The 24,302-nt window shown below is 36.0% G+C and overlaps 1 protein-coding gene and 1 long non-coding RNA gene across 4 annotated transcripts in view; one reads left to right on the top strand and one right to left on the bottom strand.

The window, feature by feature from the left end:
• Positions 1 to 249: 249 nt before the first annotated feature.
• LOC115930066 lies at positions 250 to 2,555 on the bottom strand. Its single transcript, XR_004061704.1, has 3 exons — positions 2,415 to 2,555; positions 1,137 to 1,258; positions 250 to 622 (listed from the first exon to the last, which is right to left on the bottom strand). It is a non-coding gene; the product is annotated as an uncharacterized LOC115930066 (long non-coding RNA).
• A 362-nt stretch (positions 2,556 to 2,917) lies between these two features.
• The window catches only part of LOC591398 (neurofilament heavy polypeptide), a 41,605-nt gene continuing 20,220 nt past the window's right edge, over positions 2,918 to 24,302 (top strand). For 2 of the 3 annotated variants that reach the window (XM_031000560.1, XM_031000554.1), the window contains exons 1-5: positions 2,918 to 3,014; positions 6,633 to 6,810; positions 8,803 to 8,886; positions 21,738 to 22,445; positions 23,019 to 23,105. In XM_031000560.1, the coding sequence (XP_030856420.1) occupies positions 6,685 to 6,810; positions 8,803 to 8,886; positions 21,738 to 22,445; positions 23,019 to 23,105 (1,005 nt within the window). In that variant the 5' untranslated portion in view covers positions 2,918 to 3,014; positions 6,633 to 6,684. Of the gene's footprint in view, positions 3,015 to 5,409; positions 5,496 to 6,632; positions 6,811 to 8,802; positions 8,887 to 21,737; positions 22,446 to 23,018; positions 23,106 to 24,302 lie in introns of all 3 variants that reach the window. The other variant, XM_031000558.1, reaches the window with a different exon arrangement.

Raw genomic sequence — 24,302 nt, 5'->3', positions numbered from 1 at the left:
CCCTGGCAGCTGGACTGTCAGCATGCACTATATTTGCTGGAAGTCAGTTCCATTAACTTTGGGACAGAGTGTTGGGCAAATACAAACTTGTCTATGTCGCTTCTGGCTTGGTGCAACTGGAGGGTCATGTCATGGTACTTCCTGCTCGTGATTTGTTAAAGCCCGTCTGTACTAGTTTGGCCAGCGGGATTAGACCACCCTGCAAGGTCACTGACAGGTGGTTATCTCATCAAATCAGCTCTCAATTAATATAAGAAAAAGGGGATCATGGGGGACCAGTAGGCACCGATTAGGCATTGTTTGCTATATAGAGGGCGCAAGTAGCTATAAGTAGTGCAGTGGGGAAATTTTCAAGGGAGAGCGGAGAGACCATTGACTATCTTGTGCACCATTCCCAGTCTTCTTGCAGAGTGCCTTGTAGTTGTAGATATAGTAGGCAATTAAAAGGTGCTGATCATCTCAGTCAAACTGCTGGTTCTCTTGTGGTCCCCATTGTGAAGTAGCGTCCTGGACATCTGAGATGTTGTAGGGATCCCAGACACCGGAACAGTTCTCAAGATGAGGATAGACAAGGGACTTGTACAAAAGAAGCCTGGGAATCAAACCTTCTGCATGGGACAACCTGCATAATAAAAAACAAAAAGAGAGGAGAAATCAAATAAGATTAAAACTGCTGCATTATATTGGATTTTCAAAAATAGTACCTCCCCACTTTTTTTAGGTCTTGTATTTTAATTTTATTAAAAAATGATAAACTTATGTCTATCTGATAGGACCTTTTTTGAAGAGAAGAGTAAAGGTTAAAATGTATTTCCAATTATTTTAAAAGTAATTTCCAATTCATTTTAAGTTATTATTTGCTAGACTTTTGTGAACAAAAGTTTGTTAGATATAATGTAATATTTAGGAAAAGTACCTTTGAGTACATCTTTTAATATGCTGAGAGAATAAACTGTAGCAACACCATAGTTTGTCACCTAAATAAAAAGCTAGAGAATAAATGAGAATTACAAGATATAATGCAACATTATAATTAAGATGGTAATTGGTGGTTAGTCCAAGATGAGTGCGATGTTGGCATGGGCTTAGCCTTAGATTATACAGCCTGAATATTTTCGAACTTTATACAAACATACCTTGCCAGAGTTCAACTTAGGTGTCCTGTTCCTGAGATCTACACCATAACATATGATGATCAGGTACTGGTAGTCTCTGTTGCACATCTGTGGTCATTATCTGCTTTTTGGTTGCATAGGATCTACAATTAAAAGAAAACAGAAACTTAGTAAGGTTCGTGCAAGTAATAGTATCAAATGCTTGCATTAGTTATCAGTTTATAACTTGGTTCATGTCCTTTAGACTAGAATTAGAAATACCCATGCAATACCAAATAAAAAGGGGGGTAGCAAATAGTCCTGAAACTTTACTGTAAACAAGGTAAATATTCGGACATTAGTAATATGTAAATAATATAAACCTATTTTCTCTCTAAACATGTCATTTTCCTCTAAATATTTCAAACAAGGCACAGTGCCATAACTTAGAAGTTAGAGCACAATGAAGAAAAAAGAGGAGTGGGGGTGGGGGTAGGGGTGAGGGGGTGGGGTGGGGGTAAAATTATGAAGCTAGGAAGGGACACCCTTTTTGTTTTGTTGTTGTTGTTGTTGATATAGTCTATCTAGCCTACATCCTAACTAAGCTGGACCTGGATACATAATGCCACACTAGCAACAGCATGACTAGATCTAGACTAGGCCTAGACCCTAGGCCTAGCCTAGGGCTAGGCCAGGGCCTATGCCTTGCCCTTAGCCCGAATTTTCTGTCTCTTTCGTTCGTTAGCCTCTGACTTGGGTAGGATTGGCTAAAGAGAGGAGCCGACTCTACCCAAATCAGAGGCTAACGAACGAAAGAGACAGAAAATTCAGGCTAGACTCTATGCTATGAATACTAGCCTAAAGTGTAGCCTGTTATAGCCGCGCCAGCTCAGGAAACGCAGTCGCTTATTGGTGGAGTGTTACAACCGGCTAGCACCGGCGAATTGAAAATCATAAACCGCTCCACGAAATCTCATCGGCTTGGACTAGCAATGAGCCATTTGCGCAGTCTACAACAGGTCTACATCTACTACCGATTACTATCGGTAATCAAGCTATGAACTGAACTTAAAATTACGAGATGTGCTGTGATGAAATAACCTACGGTAAACTCCTGATTATTTCTAAAAATATTACCGTCGACGACTTAAATTAGAGTTCATTCAATCAGTAATATTCTTTGGTCAGAACAAAGAAAAAAGGATGGGGTAGGGGGTTAACCGGGTAATACGTTGTGACAATGCGGAGAGCCCCTCACTGCAATGACGAACACATCACAATCATTTCAGATATCTTCACACAAAATTTATCTTTACTTACTTTTTTGGTATCCGTATGGTATCACTTTGATGTCGATGTTCGCCTGAAGATTTTCTGCTCAACTGAGATGTATTTGACAAACTTCTATTATAATAGAAATTCACTTACAAGAAAAATGTTTCATTGTTCGTAATTGAAAAACTTCAAAGTCGCAGTTCATACAACCGCCATTTTTCATCATTTTCTTGCTCAAATCGTAGGGAATTATGGGAATGCAAAAAATGTTTTATGCATGACCTAATACATAAAACATTTTGTCGATGGCCAATCAACAAACAGTAGTTGGCGTATTTTTTACGTCATTGCTCATGAATATTCATTGACCCTCCAAAACCGTCGTTCAAATCGGACAAAACCCCCATAATGCATCCAATGCAAAACCTATGAAATGTCAAAGGTCACGATTTTAGTTGGCCCTCTAGTCCTCCTACGGAGGACATACTGTGTATGATCGAATCTCTTTGGCGTCGAGTATTTATAGCGCCATCTATTGCTATGTCCTTGAAATGTTGTCGATCTACATAATTTTTCTCTCAAAAGCGAAGTCGAGTCGTCAAGTCAAAAACACCTTGGCTGAAAGCTATGAGAGGGAGAACTGTGGTAAGCTAAGCCTATTTATCTGCTCATCTTTTCAATTGATTATTATGAAATGGAATATTTTAGTCTTTTTTTCTCATCATATAAGATTGTGGGTGTGTTCGAAAAAGTCGTGGAAATATATGTGTAAGTCCCGTGAGTTTGACTTCTCGCTCTGTCTCAGACTTCACCGAAGCCGATGCCTATGGCACTAGCAGCTGTGCAATCAAACAAGTGGTCTGCATCTACTATGGTCTAGCGCTCAGCTAGACCGAATTTTTCTGTCTCTTTCGTTCGTTAGCCTCTGATTTGGGTAAGGTCGGCTCTCTCTTTAGAGACAGAACAGCCCTATACGCTGTAGTGGACGCGCGTTTGTGTAAACATGGTAAAGAAACGTTACACAAAACTTGGCCAAACTTAATCCCTAATTTTGATATTTTACCGAATGCGTATCCGATGCATTTAAGTCCTAAATTAGTTTAAATGCTTAACTACTTCGGTTTCACTTACCAACTTGACTACTTGAATCCATCTAATGGTCCCTTTTCAGGAAATTATGGGTCAAGATTGACATCCATGAAGAAAATCTTGCAGCCGGGTCTCGTTCCTTCTAGTCTACGCCGAAGGCAAAATGATTATAACGGAAAAACAGTGCATGTCATTACGAACTCGTAGCTCGTGCACAGTCTTTCCGTTATAATCAATTTTACATTGTAAAACAAAAGCGTGGACGGCATTATCCTGAAATAGAAAACCAAACCACTATTCACTCTGCCCGGCCCAGCACGTAGAACTTGAGCTTACAGCTAGCCGATTCTAGTGCATGCGCATTACGTCGATCCAGTCTCAGCCTCATTTAGCCAAATTGGCGCCTACAAGGGCCCTTCTGATTGGCTATCGCAAACCTTGTATTTGTTAAGATTTTTGTAGCATCCTTATTTCACTTTATAAGTTTAAGTTTTACATATTTTTTTTAAAGTTTGAAAAATTCTCATTTCTTTGTGCAGCACAAAGCAACAACCATTCTGTAAAAGGGTCTGAAAATCAGACTATTACTTAGGTGATTGCATTACATGTATATAATTTTCTCCAAAAAGAAAAAAAAAGCTAAAAGAAAAGGGATGGAAGAGAAAAACTGAACTTTTTCAGTGCCTGCATCACTATCATAGCTTGCAGTTTAAAAAACCTGGCACAAAACCTCATTTTTCAGACCTTCAGCTCATTTTGGGGATCCTGTTTCTTATCAGTGGGCGTAAGTGCTGACTTTCAGACTTTTTGGCAGCAGAATTCAACCTTTCATTTTTTGTGAGTTTAGTGTGAGCGCTCAGTTATTTTAGTTCAGAACAAATCCTTTCTAAAAGTTGGTCCTCTGTATTTTATTGTCATAACAACAAAGTGCTTCATTCTGGGACCTGTTTCACGAAGCCTTTTTTCAATGACAAATGACAAGTCTGCTGATAACCAATCAGAAGCAAGGATTTCAGTAGCTTATAACAAAAACTGTCATTTGTCACTGATGACAAGTTTTGTGAAACACCACCCTGGTTGTTCAAATCCAGACAAATGCTACAAAAGTCCTATGAGTGACTTTGGTTTTGTGTTGTTTTGTTTTGTTTTTGAGCATGGATGTTTCTTAAATGAGAGACATTATTTAAAAACTCATTAGAAGCTTCAATATACTGTACATGTATGCCTTAAAGACTTTCAAATTAAGAATTCAACACGGCCCTTCACATTGCATTGGCATGTTGTTTACAAAGTACAGATGGATTGAAAATCTTGTTCATTAAAAACAAAACAAACAAAAACAAAAAAACAATGCACTTCCTATACCTGTAGGTTACAATACAATATGCATCATGGTAGTTGGCCTGACATAGTAGATTGTCAATATACATGTACCATGTACAGTACATGTATACAAATAAAAAGGTTTGATTAGATTTGTATTGAAATGAAACCCAAAGTTGGGAAAGGTTATTTGTCAGGCCTTGTAATGACATCTTATCTTGATACGTGAACCTTGGTATACCCAATCAATGAGTGTTTGTCTGCATAGTTTATCATTCCTGTATTAATAGAGCAAGCATCTGTGTTGTGTACATGTAGGTGTGAAGAGAATTCATTATTGATTTATTTCTGCTCTATCCACCACTACCATGTAAAGTACATGTAATGCCCCATATGGATATATCATATAGTTGATCTTGAGGCTGAATCACTGAATACATGTACATGTATGTTTGGAAATATATTGGAATAGTTGTTTTGTCTACTAAGAATTAATCCTTTCGTCATCTCTCAAAAGTAAGTTTGTTTAAATTTGTTATGGAAATTACTATACATGTACATGTATGTGTGTCATCTACCATGACACGTTGTTAGAAATAATTTGATGTTTTGATTGAAATTTGGTCAGAATGTGAGCAGCACACCCGGATTTTACCTGTACTCTACATACTGTATGCACTGGAACTAAATTATTCCTACCCCTTCTTGTACTGTGTAAGACTGTAAGTTTATTATATGTTTTTTCCCCCTTTTTTTTCATTTAATTAAAAAATGAAAGGTGGATTTGTTAAATTAGGGCCTTTGTTGAATATAGGCTTTAATATGTCACATTCTCAAGAAACATGAATTGGGACAAATAAATTGTTCACAATTCCAACACTTTGTAACTAAAAGGTATGAATAAATGAGCTGTTAAGGAACCATTTCCTGTCTGTTTGGTGTTTTGTTTTACCTTGTTTAAATTAAAAAGAATGTTTTCCAGAGCATATTCTTAATTCCCCTTCTTCTTATTTCTATTATTATATTGTGAGGATTTATTAATATTATTACTGAATGATAATCATAATCATTATCATTGTAATTATTATCATCATTATCATAACTGTTATACTCATTATTTTGTATAATTATTACAATTATTATTATTTATTTATTTATTTTGAGTATCATAAATTATTATTATTTTTATTAATTCATTAATATTACATTTGGCACAGACAAAATCAGAAAATAGTGAAAACATAAACAAAAGTAAAGTTTGAAATGAGTCACGTGGATGCTTGGAAAGAAAACGATTATGTACTACATCTGTAGGTGTGCTTGTTCATGTAAATAGAAAACTCCAGCTTCTGTTGCCCCTCATAGACAGGCCTGATAATTACCCGATTTAAATCAGTTTCCAGATTATTTTTTTTTCTTCATGATTTTATTCCAATTTTCCAGATTTTTCTCTTATTTTCTCTATTCTTCCCTATTTTCCCTATTCTTCCCTATTTTCCCTATTTTTTCCCAATTTCCTTACTCAAAAGGGGGGAATGTTGTTAGATGCCATCCCCCCCACCCGAATCCTCTTCTTTTTTTCTTTCTTCTTTTTTTTTTACTCAAGGGGGGCATGGTTGAGGGGATGAATGGATGAATTTGGGTTGATTTGATCGATATACATGTTGTATGTAAAAGAATGTTTCAAAGGAAGTGTCTGAAGTTTGTGCTCCATTTCTGGCTGAAATACACTGAAATCGAATTTGTTGAATACTGTAGCCTTCATGTACTGTAATTGTATGTACATGTAGACCTACAAAAGGGAAACTTGAAGACATTGTTTATTGAAAATTGTTTTTTTTTTGTCTGCAGGGGATGCTCTTGAGTTTGCCCCCACAATACTGAGTGAGAAGGATTTATAGTGATGTCCCAAGAGGAACCTAGTGATCTGTCAGCGTTAGATTCTCTGTTCAGTAGATACGGACAAGGAGGAGCTCGTGGGCTGTCAGAACAACGCAAGAAACAGATCTATGCAGGCAAACAACAGGAGGTAATTCATCACTAATTCATTCTACATTCATTCACTGCAGTAATGCTGGAAATGAAGTCTTAGTCTTTTTATAGAGTAGTTGGCTATATATCTTTGTTAGAAACATAACAAAATAACAATTGATACTGTAACAACATGATTTTATCAATCATCATGTCTTCAAATAGCTATTGGTGACCCGACTCAAATAAAAAACAAAGGATAATAAAAAAGCAAAAAAAGCAAAATATCTTGACCTGTCTGTTTCATGTTCTCATTGTGTAAATATTAGGTACTAAGGCTGTGCACAACAGTGTAATGAGGTACCCGAGTACACTCCCAGGCTTACAAGCGAATACTCAAGTATTCGGACGCCATGTTTTTTAATAATTTTTTTGAATTTTTTTGAATTTTTTAAATTTAAATTTTTTTTTTATTTATTTATTTTTTAATTTTTTTTTTGCCACCACCATACCACTGGGGCAGTATCTCACGTCTCCGAAAACGCATGCAATTTTACTTTGAGTTGCAGTTGAAGCACCGATTTAACAGTAAACAATGCTGTTTTAAAAACCAAAGATGGCAGAATAATCCATTTTCCTCCAAGTCCAAACAGAAATCCAGACATTTGGTCCCAGTTTCTGAGTGGTGAGTTTGACAGTGCTTGAGTTGGGAAGCATTTTTACCGACGGCACCATGCCAGCGGCCGCCGCTCACCCAGGCACGGGTAAGCGTCGGCCTGGACAGATTTTTTTTTTTTTTTTTTGCGGCCGAATATTCGGGTACTAAAAATCGTACCCGAGTAGTTGTCAACCGTGCGGGTACTCGAGCATTCGACTACACATCGCAGCCCTATTAGGTACATGTCTAACAATTAGTTAACAGGTTTTATTATTATATAAGTATGTACAGTACATGTGTAACGGCCTTGCCCTAAAAATATTGAAATTTAAGGCCTGACATGTACAGGTATACAGGAAAGAAGTGAGTTATCTTGTATAGATCTTTGTTCATTTGTAGGTTGAATGAGCTGGCATTAGATTATGCTTGAGTCATAAGAGTAAACTCCAACAGATTGTTATCATCACAGGAAATACCTGCTGATTTCTCCACTGATATAAATTGATAAAAGTTGACATTTGTCTAAAGCGCTATAGATTATATGTACATTGGTTTGCATTGTTGATTAAGGTAGAGGAATGTGTTTTGTTGCAATATTATTTCAGTGTTGTTGAATGAATAACAGCTACACGTACACTGTATGTATGTAAATTGTACAGCAATAATAACTATTAAAATGATATACCTCTGTACATGGAGTTCATTACATGGGTTTGTAACTTTGTAGATAAAATATATTTCCATCAAATAGGCTTAATAACTTGAAGACTGGTAGTGATTAAAATATGAATACAAGAAAACAAAAAACCAAAGGAGATTCATCCATTAGTGTTTTACTTTTGTTGTTGTTGTTTAAATACATACACGGAATAAACTACATAACAACTGATACGTATTAGACCTTTACTGGGATACTAACCTTGTGACAGCAGTCTAATCTGTTGTTGTTTTTTGTGAGTGCCATAACAGTACAAAGGTATCAGGATACACAGGTATTCAGTGCTCAATGCTCTACCGTCTGTCTCTACGTGTATGTATGTTTAGGGCTAGATCCACCCCTTATTGATAAGAAGTTGAGGACAGATTAAATTGGAACAGTGAATTGTGGTCAATTGTAGTAATACTGACCAGGAAATCGCCTTCCTCATAACATGCTCTATTCGTTGTAAAGGTGTGTTAAAGAGTACTGTACAACATGATATACATGTAGACGGCAAGCATATTGGATACGTGTACTGGTAGTTGAAAATAGAGAGCCAGTACGGTGATATATAAGAAGTAATATATCCTAGAAATGCATTGTTGTAGAAGGGTTTTAAATAATCACTGCTGCATGTGAATTGAATGTTCAAAATACAAGTGTGTTTATTGTTTTCACCATTTTCATGACAGGATCAGCAGGAGTCTAGTAATCCTACCCACAAGACACTGCAAGCAATCCTTGATTACGAAGAGACTATCCCAGATCGAGAGGTGGTAAGTTGAGTAGGATCTATAATGAGTTTATTTCATGTGATGTGTTCATTGTGTTGTGATTGTGAGTGACCTGAGGAGCACTGGTATGGGAATCAACACTTGCCAATCATATTGCAAGGTCTGCGTTATCTAGACTACGGCTTCATATTGCTTGACCGGGAGCTCTAGAAACATGAATTTTCTTTCAAATTTACCTCTTTCATGTTAAAATTTTTGGGGATTTGGGATTTTTAGTCGTGACTGACCAACATCACAAGTTTTCAACAACAACAAATGCAGACCCATGTGTCTTGATGTAGTGGCCAATGAACATGTTCAGTGCAGTGAAGAGACCTTGTTCAGTGGAGATATATAAATTTCTTTGCCGAGTCTGTTAGAAAAAGAAAAAAGAAAAAAAAGACAATAACAAAAAAGAAACAAAGAAAACAAAATAGATCAATATTTATTAATGAGCTGCAGATTCAAACATCCTGGAGCAAGGTTTCCACGTAAAAGCTAAAAATACATTACTCTTTCTCAGGTAGCATTTAAGTGCCTCCCCCCCCCCCCCCCCATGCAATGCAGGTCATATGAGCTGTTGAACTTGAACCCAGCCTAGTCAGGAGACCGTTCGTCCAATGTTATTTCAATGAATCTACAAGAATACTCAGTTTGTAACCTCTTTGGAAAGCACATTGAATGAAAATAGGAATAGAATCTTTGACTGGTATAATATGCCCCTGCAGTGGACCACGGATTTGAATCTTCTGTTCTGAATATAATGAGTTACATGTACATGTACCAAACATCAATGGACATGGACCTGTGTGTTTCCTGAATGCATGAGGAAGAGAAGGATTCTTATCTTTCCTTCTTTGTTTATCAACAGGTGGGTTGTAACCAAATAGTACATGTAGATACCAGATACCAATGAAGGATCTCTGTAATACACAGTATATAAAGACCTCCATAGATACACAGCTAAACCTGTGTATAAAGGTCATTAAAGGGATAACAGTGATGCGGTGGTCACAACCCGCCGTACTTGCAAGTGCGTGCTGTCTGCGTGCAAAAACGTGGGCAAAATGTGGGTATCCGTACGTGGTGAATACTGCCTCCGTACGGATTTGGGAGCATGCAGACACACCGTAGCATTTTTAGTGCACGAGGAACTTTCGCTGCTTTCGGGCTGCAGTCGGGTTACCAATTCACCCCCAGTACGTGTTACTATGAACATGACGGACAAAGAAAGCAGACAAAATATACAGTTCCTCATTCTACCCTCAACAATTGCTGTGGTAGACAAAGGAACATCCCTTCACTGCTATTATTTGAAAAATAAGTAGCACAGGTGAATATAAATGTGACACCTGTTCTACACATTTTGACGTGCGTTGCCGGTACTCCCTCCCTGCCTTTGCCACTCCCTCCCTATGTTTTCAGAAAAACGTGGCGGCCATGGCCTCCCCGAAAACCGTACGGACTAAAAACACGCACGGTTGGGTGTGACCAACGCTTTAGGTGGTTGTGATAATGATCTGGACGGTGTGGTCCCTACCTGTGCATGTACCTGTTGGTATCAACTCTTAATGTTGCAATGATAAACACATAAAGGGAAACAGGAATGTGCGGTCTTTATAGATGGGTGGACAGTAGTCACAGAACACTATGGCAGGTGTTACTGTACTTCATTTCCTGTTTCTGAGAATTATATGGATGTCTCATGCTCTAAATTCTACATGTATAGACTTGTTCCTAGGAAATTATACACTACAATTATATAGAGGAAGTCTTCTGGAAAACTAAAACCCCGGCAAAATTCCTACAACTGTATACAAATGTCCAGCATACTTGTCTATTGTATGATTGCAGTAAATTGTATCAGAACAAGGGGACAGAAAGGTCAGAATCTGTAAAATATCCTGGTACTTGGTATAGAGCCCACATATTGTTGAAGCTTGTTATGATGGATTGAAGATCTGATCAATATTACAGTGTACAGTATACCACTGTGTATTCAAGATACAGTTTCAAATTTCTCTATAAATGTTCACTGTTGCAAATCTGCTCAAGGATATTTTTTCTGATTTACTTTTCAAATATATTTGAGAACAACAGTTTAGTAGAGCAACAACATGGATGCTCAGATTGTTGATGTCCTCATCATGGTCATGCATTATGTGTAGACCTACCATTGTACTAGCTTTTAACTGTTTTCTCAAGCCGTAATGAAAATGTTGAAGTCTGTAGCATGAACATTTGGCCTACTGGTAACATTTTTGAGTATTTTGTCCTACAATACGCTCAACCTAGTATTCACTTGATAGCCAAGCATGCCTGTGCCCGTCTTTATTATTTGTTTGTTCTTTTATGTGGTTTTATTTACCGGTATATTCTTTTTAAAACACTGTCAATGTAGTCAAAACTAGTGCTGTAGTGAAACGTTTAACCGTCCGGTATCCGACCGCCCATGGCGGATTCCGTTTTCAATTGGACGGTTTCGTTTTCCCGTTTTTTTATTTTTTTAAAATTTTTTTAATTTTCAATTTAAAAAAAAAATATTTTTAATTTTTTTTTTTTTTTAAAGTTTCGATTTATCTGTGATGTTACAGCACTAGTCAAAACTTCGTAGCATGAACAGTACAAGGGCATGGATGTGTTCAGTAAATGGTTTCTTGATGTACTGTACAGTATGCGTATGCAAAATTCATTGTTTTACTCATATCTTTTGGTTGGAAGAAAATTATATCTGTGGTTATATTACAAAAAATCACCCATGATTTAGGTCTCTATATTTACCTGTAGGTCTGGAATTTGACATTTTTTTTTGCTTGATCTACATGTACAGGAGCATTTGCGTTTGGTGCTTTTTCATGACAGACATTGTCCCAGTTAATATTGGAAAAGTTTGTTAAAGTTTGTTCCCATTTTATTGCTTTGATCATTATCTTCTTACATGCACCATTCATATTAGGGCAGGTCCAAGCTATTTGCTTTGTGACGTACGGGACATTCAGAGACTTTAAACAAGAAATAACAATGGATGACATTATTTATATGACTATCTTTTGGTATGAGTCTGTGGCTATTATGGGCTAGTTCATTTGTGGAAAGTTTTAGTTCTGACCAATTCATAAATTAATTTTTAATGTAATTAATGTGCTACGTGACGTACGGGACCAGAGAATTTCTGACTTTTTCAAAAATAAGTTCATCATAAAAGTTCTCTGAATTTATTAAGTTATGAGATTTATGGTAATGATATCTTAATTCATTATGAAATCAAGCATTAATCACAACTATTACCATATTTTTCTGACCTTTCGTTATTATGTAATATACCAAAACATAAATGTGTGCATGTGACATACGGGACATGTGACGTACGGGACAACTTTTCCCTATGGGAAAATGCATTGAAATGGAGAATTTGCGTCAAAATTTGTTAAATGTGAACAATTTTAACTTGAATCAGTGACAATTAGAGTGTTTTAGAACCCAATTAGATCCTCTAACCATCACTTAATATCATCTGTGTTAATTTATGAGGTAAATCAATACAAATATTACTTTAACACAGAAAACAAATTGAATTAATATTTATACACACCATTTACCCATCTATCATGTGCAGTCATGCTTCTTTTCTCATTTCTTTTTTCCATTCCATTCAACATTGCAAAATGTTTTTAAACAATAATTAATGAAGAAGATGAACTTGAACTTGAAAACTTTTATTTAAACTTGTTTGAAACACAGGGACACACTCGGCACATCATATTTTGTCAAAGAACATTTCTTATGTTCTAAGTGTTTGTGAACAAAGATACATTAAAAATATGAAGTCTTTTCTTCATAGCTTGTTTGAATTATTTGATAGTAATATCACAGAATTTTGAAGGAATTCAAAGATAATGCTGAACATATTGTCTTTTTTTATGTCCTTTTATCACAGATTAGAACATGTATATGTTGCTGTCATATATTCAAGAATTTTGATGTACATTAATGTAGCCTACATGTTTGTGAAAGATGGATACAAAAATATAAATCTTGAATGTATTTCGTATTGATTAAAACATCTTATTAACACCACCAGATATAAGAAATTAAAACCCTAAATGTTTGTGTGACCTTTTCCACAATTCAAAAGATTAATTGAAAGCAAACTCAACAAAAATGCATGGGTGTAAAAGTGGTAACAATCTTAAGTGGGTGAGAGTGTGAAATACTCAAAAAGGCTATCCTTCCTTAAAAGTTATGATTTAGTTTTTAGGAGATCAGAATTCCCGAGCTGGCTCCATAACATGTACAGTGCATGCTGTAATCCTTTACCATCATATATGACATTTAAATATAATATAAAACAACCTCACATGGAGAGCTTGATAGCATACATGTGCTAATCTTACCTGCAGCATCTATCCACTACCATATAATTTCATTAGACTCATTCCAGGAACTAGTACACTATTATGATTTACATATTTAGCATCCTGCCAATGTTAGAGACATCAACTGGCAAAATACCAAAGTTGATAATACCAGGGGTCTGGCTTGAAGACTAATTACATTAACAAGAATTACATAAAACAACAACAAAAGTACAAACAAGTAAATTCCTAGAAGGGACCCAGTTGGAATGTTCATATATCCCTGTATACAACAAGTTTCCTAACACAGTATATATTCTCCTTTTGGTAATTTCCTTTTTCACATCACCCATTGGTTTTGTATGTGGTTGCCCCGTACGTCACACACTTGTCCCGTACGTCACATTTCTTAATTTGATTATGTAATCAACACAGAATTTTTGAAATTTTTGTTAAATCTATTTTTTGTTAGGTATTCATTTAAATTAGAACTTCCTAGAATATCTTTAAAAAAAAAAAAAATTTTCATAATTAAAATTAAACAAATTATGATCAAATTGTGACGTACGGGACATCACACTTTGGGACCTACCTCATTTCCATAATTAATTAATTTTGAAAGTTTTTATATTTTTTTCCTATTTTCTAGCATGATGGTCTTCATGTCCTGAGATATTTAATTTTAAACAAATAATTCAAATGAGATACAAAAATAAAAATGTAATGTCCCGTACGTCACGCTAATTAATACAAATCGAAGTTCGTGATCTTGGCACCCTTCGTATTTTGATAATTTTTTTAATTTTTTATCAGATTCATAAAATTTATAGTTTCAGCTTTAAAATGAGGTATAGTTTGTTAAATATATAAAGATGAAATTGGACCCCCAGAGGGGACAATAGCTTGGACCTGCCCATTAACAAATAACAAACTACAAATATTCTGAATACATTTGAGGCAGTGTGTACATATGTTTAACTCTGGTTGTTGTTAGATTGGTGGTCAGATTGGGTAGGACTGTGTGAATAGTATTTGAAATACCTGTGGGTGACAATTGTTCAGAATGTTTACATAGCTCTTGATCTCTGTCTAGTTCTCTCATAGCGTTTCTAAAGTTCTGTGATTAAACCATTGGTCCATGGTTGAACTGTGCTTGCCTGCCACCAGGTCAGCTCTAGGTCACTCTACACTACTGCAATACGTACTCTCATGTAGTTTCAGGATAAAAGAATGAACTTTTATAAGCGGAATACGCAGGAAGGTTTGGGCATGGCGATCACTAAACACAGGAAATGTGTTACAGTTGTGCCAATAGTAGTATGACTGTCATGGCTTGGATTTGGAACCTTTTGTAATAGTACGTATTTGCCCTAATTTCATGGTAACCATTATAGTTTAACTGAAAGCAGCGATTTGGCTTTCTTTTTAGATACTACAAGTACATTACTACATGTAGTTCTAATAAACATCATTAGCAATTAAGGACAGTATTTGGCACAAACCCATCTTGGAAATTACATGTCCCTTTGCACATCCAAAGAACTGTGGGCTGGATTTGAACCCTCAACCCTTGGATTGAGAGTCAAGTGAATGAACCACTATACCATATCACCTCCACATATACATTACATGTAGGCCTAATGTACAAGTATTGTATGTGTACATTGCATGGAAGAAGAGTATGTGCAACAAGTACCATTCAGATATCTCTTTTAAGTTCCAACTTTATACAACCCTACTAGTACTATAGATACTATTGTCCCTCCAGTTTCAAGTGTCATTTTGTAGACAGGTGGTTTGGTTTTTGTATGGAGTCTATCAATGAAATATTATGGATTCTTTGTTTTTACTTGCATTGTGAGACCTCTTTGAGAGGCTAACATTGAGTTGTTTAGTCATTCTAGGAGGATCACTACATCACTCTGGTAAACCTAAGATCAACTCATTTCCTCTTTAAACGGTCCACCCATACTCCTTGCTAATCAACTACTCTTGTGTTCCTGTAGCAGCATGCAGTCATGCTCGTTGTTAGTTGTACATAGGACAGACTGTATTCTGCTTTATTAGTGAAAGCTTGTGAACACAAAGGCCAACAGAAATCACTTCTTGAAAATATTTTTCTGGGATCTCTATGTTTTTAACATGATTTGTCTGCAGAAACTTTCTTTATATATTCCATCAAAGATTGTCTGAAGGTAAATGCTTTGATAAGCTTGTTTTGTATGAATATTTTATTCCAAATATAAATTTAACTGAGGAATAGCTGTTGCCTTTTATATCAAGGGACTGATAAGATGAATTATAATCTTTGTGACTGTAATTATATATTCCTCTTTTGAAAGAGGCATAGATAAAAACTGTTTTTCTTATTCTTTCCTATCCATTTTCTGTTTCATACATGTAATATCTACAAATGTACATTTACACGTTTATTTCTTCTTAAATAAGCTTTTTTATATTCTTACTTGTACTTCTCAATCAATTGGCTCTTCTCCTTTGAAGTTTATTAGATTCCATCTCTTATTTCTGCATTAGTCCAGTTATCCACTTAATGATTTTCAATGTACTAAGTATTACATTGGCCTTTAATAGAGAATAAATTCTATTGAGCACAGCATACTAACTGGCCATATTCTCTACATCTGTACGAACTTTACTGAATCACATGAGGGTGATGTTACATTGTAAATAAGCCTTCATACTGCTTGTTATTGTTGGTGACCATTTTTAGACCTTCTATTTTGTAACCCCCCTCCTCCTGCTAATGTCATTGTCAGGGGGGGGGGGGGGAGTTAAAAACATACACTGTGACTGTACATACTCAACTGTAGAAATACAGAACAGTAGTTTTAATGTTTTTTTTTTTATTGCAGAATAAGCAGACATAAGCATTGGGATGTATTGTACGTGTATTGTACATGTCTGACATTTCTACTGCATTTCTCTTGCAATGCAGAATTGCAGATAATAAGGAAGTTTGAGTTTAGTCGAGTGAAGGAATGAATAGTGAGTAGTAATAGGATTATTTAGACAATGATGTGACTGACTGACTGATCTGTCTATCTCAAGCTGTGTTTCCATGGTCATTGATTGAATAGAGCAACGAGTTACTCATTGAAGTTAACAAAGATTTGTGTCACTTCACAACCTTTGTTCTTTTGGGCCATCTACATGTAGCAGTGTACAGGTACATACTTTACAAGCCTTTCATTTGTTTATTTGTTGTTTTGAGGCAAGTGTAAAATCAGTCCAAAATATCGTCAATTTCAAAATAACCCAAGAAAATTAAAGGTTAGATGAAAGACATGTGTTTACATGGAGAATCACAAAATGAAAAAAAAAAGGAATTTGATAGAAATCAGAAGAGTGTACTGTGCAGTCAAACTAACTGTTTTGGTAGAAACATCACAGAAGAAGAAGAGGGAGGAGAACAATTACTATTACACAAATGTAATATTGAATTTGACAGTGAAGTATATACTTGCAAAGTTGCAATCTTATAAGTGGTTTCATACTTGTGCAGAGTTACTCTTAATTAATGGTCTTCCTTGCCTGAAAAGTTAACAGAGACACACAGAATTGATGGTGCAGTATGCAATTTTATGTGATGTTCATGATCAACCAAAGTACATGGCACTTACTTGCAAATATCACTAACTCATTAAAGTTAAAAAAAACACAAAACAAAACAAGCAAACAATAAAAAATCACACAAATCATCGAGAAACAATAATATTCACCAGATGATAAAAGAATGCTGAGCAATTCTTGTACTGACTGATTGCAATGTGATTTCCATTGGATTTAATGCGGGTTGCAATGTAAACACTGTGACACAGATCCTAAAATAGATCTTTTGTCTTGTTAGACCTTGTTAGGTGGGAAAGTGAGTTTCCTGCCTGCAGATTTTGATCAATATTTGATGAAGATTGCTGATCGCGATTTTTTATTAAATTCTTATAACAGGGATGTACACTGTACTTAAATGCATAAATGAAAGAAGATGAAATCGGGTTAATTTGATCGCATTATCATAATCAATTTGATGTCAGAATGATCACCATCATTATTACATGTATCATTAATGAAGAATTAATGATGATCACAATAATTCTGTTAGTAAAGCAGTTAATTTGACCTAATTTCATGTGATTTCCTCTTATATCCTCTTATAGTATAGCCAAGATCAATTCATGCAAAATATAGATTAAAGTCTACCAAGCATAAAATCCACATTATATCTACTCCAAATCAGAATACAGAGATCTAGTTTTATGACAGTGTTTGCATCAATATTTCTCCTCAACGAATTGGGAAAATATGCTCTTATCCTAAATCAAATTCTGTTAAACGTTCAGAAATATGTTGTTGGATGAGGCAGATATGCTAAGGAGATGAACTCTTAACTTAAGTACAGGCTTTAGCACAGAGAGTATGGTATTTGAGCCAACTACATTATGATACAGGTATGTAACTAAAACTATTTTCCCTTAAGTCTGGATCCATGCATACATTTGTAAAATGTGAAAGAGTGAAGGGTGAACAGAGTCACTCAAGTTTGTTATCAGTATGACATTTCTAAGACAGTTTTTTTTTTTTTGGAGGCTGTGTTTGTATTTAGTTGAGTTACTTGAAACCTGTTCATAGTGATACAGATGAGCTGTCATGTTGGAAACCATTTTTCTAAATGAAATAGACTGCAAGGATGCGTTGCTTTAATATACTAGTCAATGTTTTTGACAATTTCAAAATGCAGCATATTCCACTCGATAATATAATTGCTAAGATCGCAGTGTGTTCACACACTGAGCATGTCTTCTATGTGTAGATGTATTCACATTTACATATACCGGTGCTTCTTCAGTGGAGGATTTGTTCTGTGACATTCAGTGTGGTTGTTTGTAGAAATGTTCACATTAGAGAGGTTTTATTCACTTTCTAAATTCACTTGGGAATATCACAATTCTTAAAGATAAAGTTGAGTTCTGGTCAAGCAATTGCATTGTGAAAGAAACGGTATGGAATCGATCAGAAAAGGTTGATCATCTAGCATATATGAGTATTGGTGTGTACTGCAAGGTTCTAGAGCAGGCCTTCTCAACTAGTTTATTAGAAGTGCCAATTTTTTTTTATATTGAAGTTGAAGTGCCAACCTGTATGGTTGGTGACTGTGTTGTGAGGGAGCGTAGCGACCGAGCCGATGCCGCGTGGTGTCCGCCCCCGGAAGCTAGTCGATTTTAGGGCTTTTTTAGGGCCCAGATGTGGCATTTTTAACACCTTTTTATTCCATAAAACATCAATCATAATTTCATATTGATGTGAAATAATTAGTACAATTCCTTGGTAAAATCTACACTGGAAGTAAATTTATATGTAGTTATTTTGGTGCAATAAACATGGAAAATGTCAAAATCCAGTGAAAATCAAACAACCAAAATGGCTTGCTTACATTTTGGGCTCAACTTCAACTGCGACTTTTGATTTTGCTGAGTTTTTAAATTTTGAAATATAGTTTTTTAATTTTTTCTTTCTTTGATTTTTAATTTTTAATTTATATTTAATTTTTTGGGGAACAGCCGCGCGCCACTCCGACTGACCGCAAGCGCCACTAGTGGTGCGCGCGCCGCCAGTTGAGAAGGCCTGTTCTAGAGTCATCAAACTGATAAGAAATTTGGTAAAGTTATATAAGCACTGCACACAGGAAGATGTATATGGGACTACACAAACATGGGGCATCAAAATCTGTCCCGATTTTTAAGCTGTTACATGCCATATTTAGAATATTAAGGCATTTGAAGAGCTACATGTACAGTGTATGCTTTTCAGGGAACATTTTTTTATCCAATGTTTTTCCACACTAGCATAATAAGAGAGTTTACAGATAGCACATGGTACAAATGACCCCAAATATCCACAGATCTTTTACACATGGAGAAGTTCCACTTTGAGCATCTTAGAATAATAACTGCCAAAGTCCTAGATATGCTTCATGAATACCTTTTGTTTGCCCTCTTGAAAAGAATACTTCCACCTGCGTGTCTTAGAATGTACTGTTGGTGCATAAATGAATAATGTTACATAACTTTCATGAGTGCATTTATCCAGTATTCATCTCTGGTGGGTGTTACCTTTTTGGTACACATGACCTTTATCTGCCCATGCGCAGATTGTATCTGTAAACTCCCTAATATAACAATGATAACGCTTACAATTTTTTTTTCACCTCTTCCCAGAACTCAACCTTCTCTTTAAGCCAACTGTCAGCCTTTTAAAAATTCACCCTGTTTTTGTCAATAAATTATGAAATTTATGGGTAATAAAGCTGTTCAGTCACCACCACGTGATGATATTTAGTTTTGAAAGTTGTCTGGAAAGTAAAACACAGCTATAGAAAAGAGCCCATCTCATTTCCTTTGATATGTAATCCATATAAAACCCTCTGTCAAGAACTTCCTCCCATCATTGAGTGATGTGCTTCTTCTACTCATGATCTGTCTCCTGTCTGTAGCTGTAGCTGGATTCAAGGCTTTAATAACTGTCTCTGTTTAGCTTTCTCTCAAAACTATTACATGCAGAGTGATAAATGTCATATTATTCATACAGTGGGTTTTGATATCGATACAAGCACACAAAGCTGCTCTTCAGTCTAGATCTACAAACCTTCATACTCGGGATATGTTGTCTTTCTTCCATTGACCGGTCTGTCTGCTAGACGTCTCGTATACATTTCATTTGAAATGATCCAGCATTTCAGAGAATTCCAATGCTCAGTTTTCATGTTTAACTTGGACACATGTACCCTCTCTATTTATGAGTTAGGAGGTCTTGATTTATCCTTTAAAAAGATCTGGTATTGATTTGGATTTGGATTTGAAAGTTTGGATAGCTGTCCAGAACTTTGTTGTGTCATGCATTGTGCAGCTCATTCTTATGAAGCCAGTGAAATCCATGATATGAAGTGGTAGTCTCATTTTTTCATGAACTTGAACAGTGAACATATATACCTTGCATCAAGAAGTGATCATATTTGAGTTTATCTTGTTGGTCTCATTATCTTTCATCATGTTTTTATCAAAGATTCATGCCTGTATATTGGTAAGTTAATTAGCATTTAAACATGTATGTGTCAATTGTACACATTTCATTGAAAATGGTTTGATTCTGATGCAGCATACATTTTGTATAAACAAGTAACTCAGTCACACCGTCAAATTGACTCCAAACCGACTCTAAACTGATCACTTTTTGTTGCCATTGGTTGTGATGCAATGGTCAGTAGTCGGTCTGGTGTCGGTCTGGTGTCGATCTGGTGTCGATCTACCTGGTGTGACTACAGCTACAATCACAAAGGTTTGTACGAACGATGCGTTCGTACAAATCTCCCTGTTTTTCCATTGTCTTCCCGAATTTCCATTGTCTAAAAATTACAGCGTTCCCAGCAGTTCGTAATGGCATTTGTGACCGAGGCTTTAGGTATCAAGCCTGATTAAAATGTACATACACTTTTTGACAGATATATTGTTTAAATCTACTACAGTACAGTAGATGTTCTTTTTTTGGTTTAAATTCAGAAGATATTTACTGCAAGAAGTTGTATTGTTTATGTCCAGACCTTATCCTAGTATTAAGCAGCCAGAGTTCTGTGTAGTGATAGAGTTTATAGCTACACTGTAGATGGGTATTTTCATAATTCAATGAGAAGGCAGTGTCAAAGTCATTAGGAATTAAGCTTTCTTTGGCATTATAAGTGAGGTTATTTTCAACTGTAGAAATGTATTGTATTGTAAGTCTAATACTGATTTAGTTTCACATGTGAGACATCCTGCTTTTCAAGACTGGTACTTCTCTAACCACTGATTGACAGAACCAAATAACAGTTACAAATTAATTACCTCACCTATTAAAGTCACCTTATAAAACCTCTACAGTGTGTCATACTGAGAGGCAGAGGCAGGTTATGTGTACAGAACAGGAGGAGTTATAATTTAGGGCCTAATTTAGACCAATTAGTCTTGCATGGGGAACCAGGAAGAAAAGAACATTTAGTTGGCCGGCACTGCCTTGATCAGCCCTTGGCCTCTGTGCACTGACAAATTATGAATGTTTGCTGAGCTGGTTGCGTATGGCAACACAGAAAATAACAACATTGCACTGCTAAATATAGTATGTCTTGCTGTATCACACTCGTTGAACTTCATGTACATGTATGCACATATTAAAATTGCTATTTTATTATTTTTACAGAAATTTTTAATAAAAAGTTAAGAACCTTCCCAATTTAATTGAACTGATTTGTTGCTACATTTCAGATTTTGATACCAGATTGAGAACAGGGAAGAAACTTCCATGATGTACATGTACCCTAAATGTAAAAGAAACACTCCCTAACTGTGGTATGATGTGTTTCACGCTGTGCCACCATTTTTATTTTGATCACGTTATGCGTTCTTCACATTTCATTCACGCATCATTCAATCATTGCACCATTTACCCTTACAGGATGAATTTGTAACAAAGATTCGTGATACACGGTTGCTTGATGATTATCCTGAAGACGACACTCTAGAGTCTACTGAGGCTGCTCCAGCTTACAACCCTTGGCCCCTGGATGAAGATACCTCTCCTGCCACCATGGCTGATCCATTGAGCGGTGAGATCTTAGTAACAGACTTACAAAACACACTCAAACCTGAGCCTGAGGAGGATGAGACACTCGATGATGCATCGGCTCATCAGGAGGACGATCCTGCTTCGTCAAGTGAGAGCGACATTGATGATGAGGAAGCAGAAGATTTGACGGAGGAGTTTGAGAAGGAGAGAGCAAAAGAAGATATGTCAGCAGATCACCATGGTGGTGGAGATGCACAGAAAGACGAGGACGGAGATGAGGATTTGTTTCCTAGAATAGATGATGATGCTGATAAAGACCAATCTGTTAAAATGGTTGATGTTTTAGAGGAGGAAGAAGAAGAGGAGGAGGATGATGAGGAGAAGGAGGAGGAGGAGGATAAGGCGGATAAGGAGGAGGAGAAGAAGGAAGAAGATAAGGAAGAAGATAAAAATGAAACTGATACCAGTGCAGATACCACAGACATTGAGGTAGATTCAAGAACAAGTCCTGTGCAAATAAATGTAGAGTTGTGTGAAGACTCTCTTGATAGCACAGATGGCATCACAGATACAGATGGAAAGACACTGGAATCACAGGTATGTTATGTTATGTTGTAAAGCTATTCACTTTGAAAGGTTTATGTGAGTATTGGGATGCCTCTGTTATGTTGAGCACAGCACTTGAAATTCATCACAGTATGGGCAGTTGATATTTTTCCCCTCACAAATATGCCAATAAACCACTTAAATTATAGGCGAACGATGCCATATTTTTGTATCGATTCACATTGTATATTCAGTGGATAAGCAGCTTTTTAATTGGAATGTTAGTAAATCTTATTTTGCACTTTGCTCAGAATGCTGCTTTTGTTGCTGCACAATGTACACCGCACCTGACTTGTATTTTTGAACATTCATTCATTCAAACTTGAACATCACTATTTGCTTGACATGCATGTACTGTACTAAATGAAGTACAGTGTACATGTACGTATACATGTATCAGTTTTGCTTTTCTAGCAAAAAAAATGTTTCGTTTGAAACCTTGTATAAATCTGCAATATAAGAATGAGGATGGTTTTAAAACCATGTAAGAAATATAAGCTTGATCTTGAGGAGAAAGGAAATAACCAAGCACATGTCAATATTTATATTTTGTTATTATTTCAGGGTAACACAGCAGGTACATCAGAGAAGACTCCACAAGAGAAGAAGAAAGAAAATGTTCCAGATTTTGAAACATTCCTTGCAGAACTGGTAAGATTTATTACACATCTCTCTAGATTATAATGCATTTCTAGAAGTCACCCTCAGGCCATCTCAATAGCTTTGTGCATTGCCTTTTTCATGATTTAAAAAAAAAAAAATCTATCACACTTTAATCAAAACACAATTTTCTTTTTTAGGCAATACAATATGTATTGAAATTTTCCTAAAGTTAATTTCTTGGATGTCATTGTGATCAAGTTGGCAGAAAAATTGGAATTAAGATGTAGATTCTACATACAGTATACCTGTATAGATGTAGTGAGTTATATACAGTAAGTACCTGTATGTATCGTCTGTTTGGAGCCAGAAGGACGTATACTCATATTCTTTGAACAGAGTTAATACCCCTGATCAGATGGTATGGTTTCCACATGAAAACTTTACAGTATTTAAAGCAAGAAATAGTTACTTCCCCAGTTCAAAACAAGTGATGCCATTGCAGTAAAGCCAGGCAGGCAGTCTTGTTTAATCTACATGTACATGTATACGTGTAGCACTGAACCCTCATGTGGTAGTGAGTGGGAATGGCCGGTAGTTACAATCCTATTTTGGGCAAGTCTATTTTTGAGAGGGGGATTAGTCGAGATTAAAGTGAGCTTACAATGATGTGATTCATATCCCTGTATCTAAGCCATTCACAGACAGTATTCAAATAGTACCTACTGTACATGAGCAAAGCTACATAGCATGGATATTACTAGAGTGTGTTATACAGGCCAGGCTGGTGATATGCCAGTTCTATCCTATTTCAAAGTGTTAATATTGTACCGGTATGTGAAGTGTAAAATAGATTAAGTGATTGATTTGGTACAAAATGGTATACTATATTATTTTTGTTTGTTTGTTTGGGGGGGGGGGGGGGTCAGTTGAGAGCAAATTTTATCTTGACATCAACATCAAGTAGAGCTTTAAACTTGTTATTGAGAGGGGGGGGGGGGATGAGATGTACAGGACACCCTATAGCTATCTCATAACACTGATTGTACACCATCCTACTTGTGTGTGTGTGCTGTGCTTCCTGGTAACGTGAGTTATACAGCTGTTTACTTTGAAGGTCTGTGTTTCACCAAACCCTGCTGTTATCACAATGGGATAGAAACCTTCAATAGTAGATAAGATTTGTAATACATTATAGTTGTATGTCATGCAGTATGGGTGCACCACCACAACAAGTATTTAGTAGCC

The sequence above is a fragment of the Strongylocentrotus purpuratus genome, unplaced genomic scaffold, assembly GCF_000002235.5.
Source record: "Strongylocentrotus purpuratus isolate Spur 01 unplaced genomic scaffold, Spur_5.0 spur5_contig_862, whole genome shotgun sequence".
Taxonomy (NCBI): Eukaryota; Metazoa; Echinodermata; class Echinoidea; order Camarodonta; family Strongylocentrotidae; genus Strongylocentrotus; species Strongylocentrotus purpuratus.
Note: the sequence above shows the minus strand (reverse complement) of the source record. Positions and strands in the feature narration are given on the sequence as shown.